Source organism: Penaeus monodon, chromosome 24, assembly GCF_015228065.2.
Source record: "Penaeus monodon isolate SGIC_2016 chromosome 24, NSTDA_Pmon_1, whole genome shotgun sequence".
In the NCBI taxonomy this organism is placed as follows: domain Eukaryota; kingdom Metazoa; phylum Arthropoda; class Malacostraca; order Decapoda; family Penaeidae; genus Penaeus; species Penaeus monodon.
Window position 1 is genome coordinate 34,410,883 of NC_051409.1, and position 954 is coordinate 34,411,836.

The window sequence follows — 954 nt, forward strand, 5'->3', positions numbered from 1 at the left end:
TCTCCTTACATGAGGCTCATTTTCCTCCTCTGCTTGACGCCCATGTAGGTGGCCTTGTGCACCTTCCGCATGTGGTTGCCGATGCTGGTGGGGCTGTGGAAGAGCTTCCCGCAGTGGGCGCACTTGTGGGGCGTCTCCCCCGTGTGGCGGCGGCGGTGGTACACCAGCTGCGAGCTCACCTTGAACGCCTTGCCGCACACGTCGCACACGAAGCTGCGCTCGTTCTCGTGCACGATCCGCACGTGGCGCCGCAGCTCCGACGGGAAGTGGTAGTTCTTGCCGCAGACGCCGCAGGTGTTGGTGCGCTCGCCCTCCGCCGGGTGCATGCGCCTGCGGTGGCACGTGAGGCTGGCCAGCGCGTGGAACACCATCTTGCAGTCCGGGCAAGGGAACGTCTTCTCCTGCGTGTGCATGACATTCATGTGCACCTTGAGGGCCGCTGCGCATGACATGGCCTTGCCGCACACCTCGCACATGGCCTCCTGGCGCCGCACCTTCAGGTGGACGTGTTCGACGTGCTTGCGCAGCTCGCTGGCGTTGACGAAGCCCTTGCCGCAGGCGTCGCACAGCAGCGAGCGCCCCGCCTCGCCCATGTGCAGCCGCCGCATGTGCATCTCCATGCTCTGCCGGTTGCAGAACGAGTCGCCGCACGCCGGGCACCGCGTCTCGTTCGCCTTCTCGTGCACGTTCCTCACGTGCACGTCGCGCACGTGCTTTGTCACGAAAGCCTTGCCGCAGAGGCCGCACTTGTGCTTCTCGGACTCCAGCATGGCCTCCTCCCGGGCGTAGGGGCGCAGGTCGTGGCGCTCCACGTAGTGCGTGAACAGCAGCGCGTACGAGCCGAAGGCGTCATCGCAGGCGGGGCACGGGAAGAGGAGCTGCTCGCCGTGCGCCGCCGACACGTGCGCCTTGATCTCCTGAAACGAAAAGAAAGGCAGTCAGTGAGATGTGCTT

At 65.5% G+C, this 954-nt stretch overlaps 1 protein-coding gene across 1 annotated transcript in view; it reads right to left on the minus strand.

Annotated features, from left to right (window-relative positions):
- Nucleotides 1–5: 5 nt before the first annotated feature.
- The window catches only part of LOC119588955 (zinc finger protein 728-like), a 4,170-nt gene continuing 3,221 nt past the window's right edge, over nt 6–954 (minus strand). The window contains exon 2 of the mRNA XM_037937563.1: nt 6–917. Within this exon, the coding sequence (XP_037793491.1) occupies nt 6–917 (912 nt within the window). The remainder of the gene's footprint in view (nt 918–954) is intronic.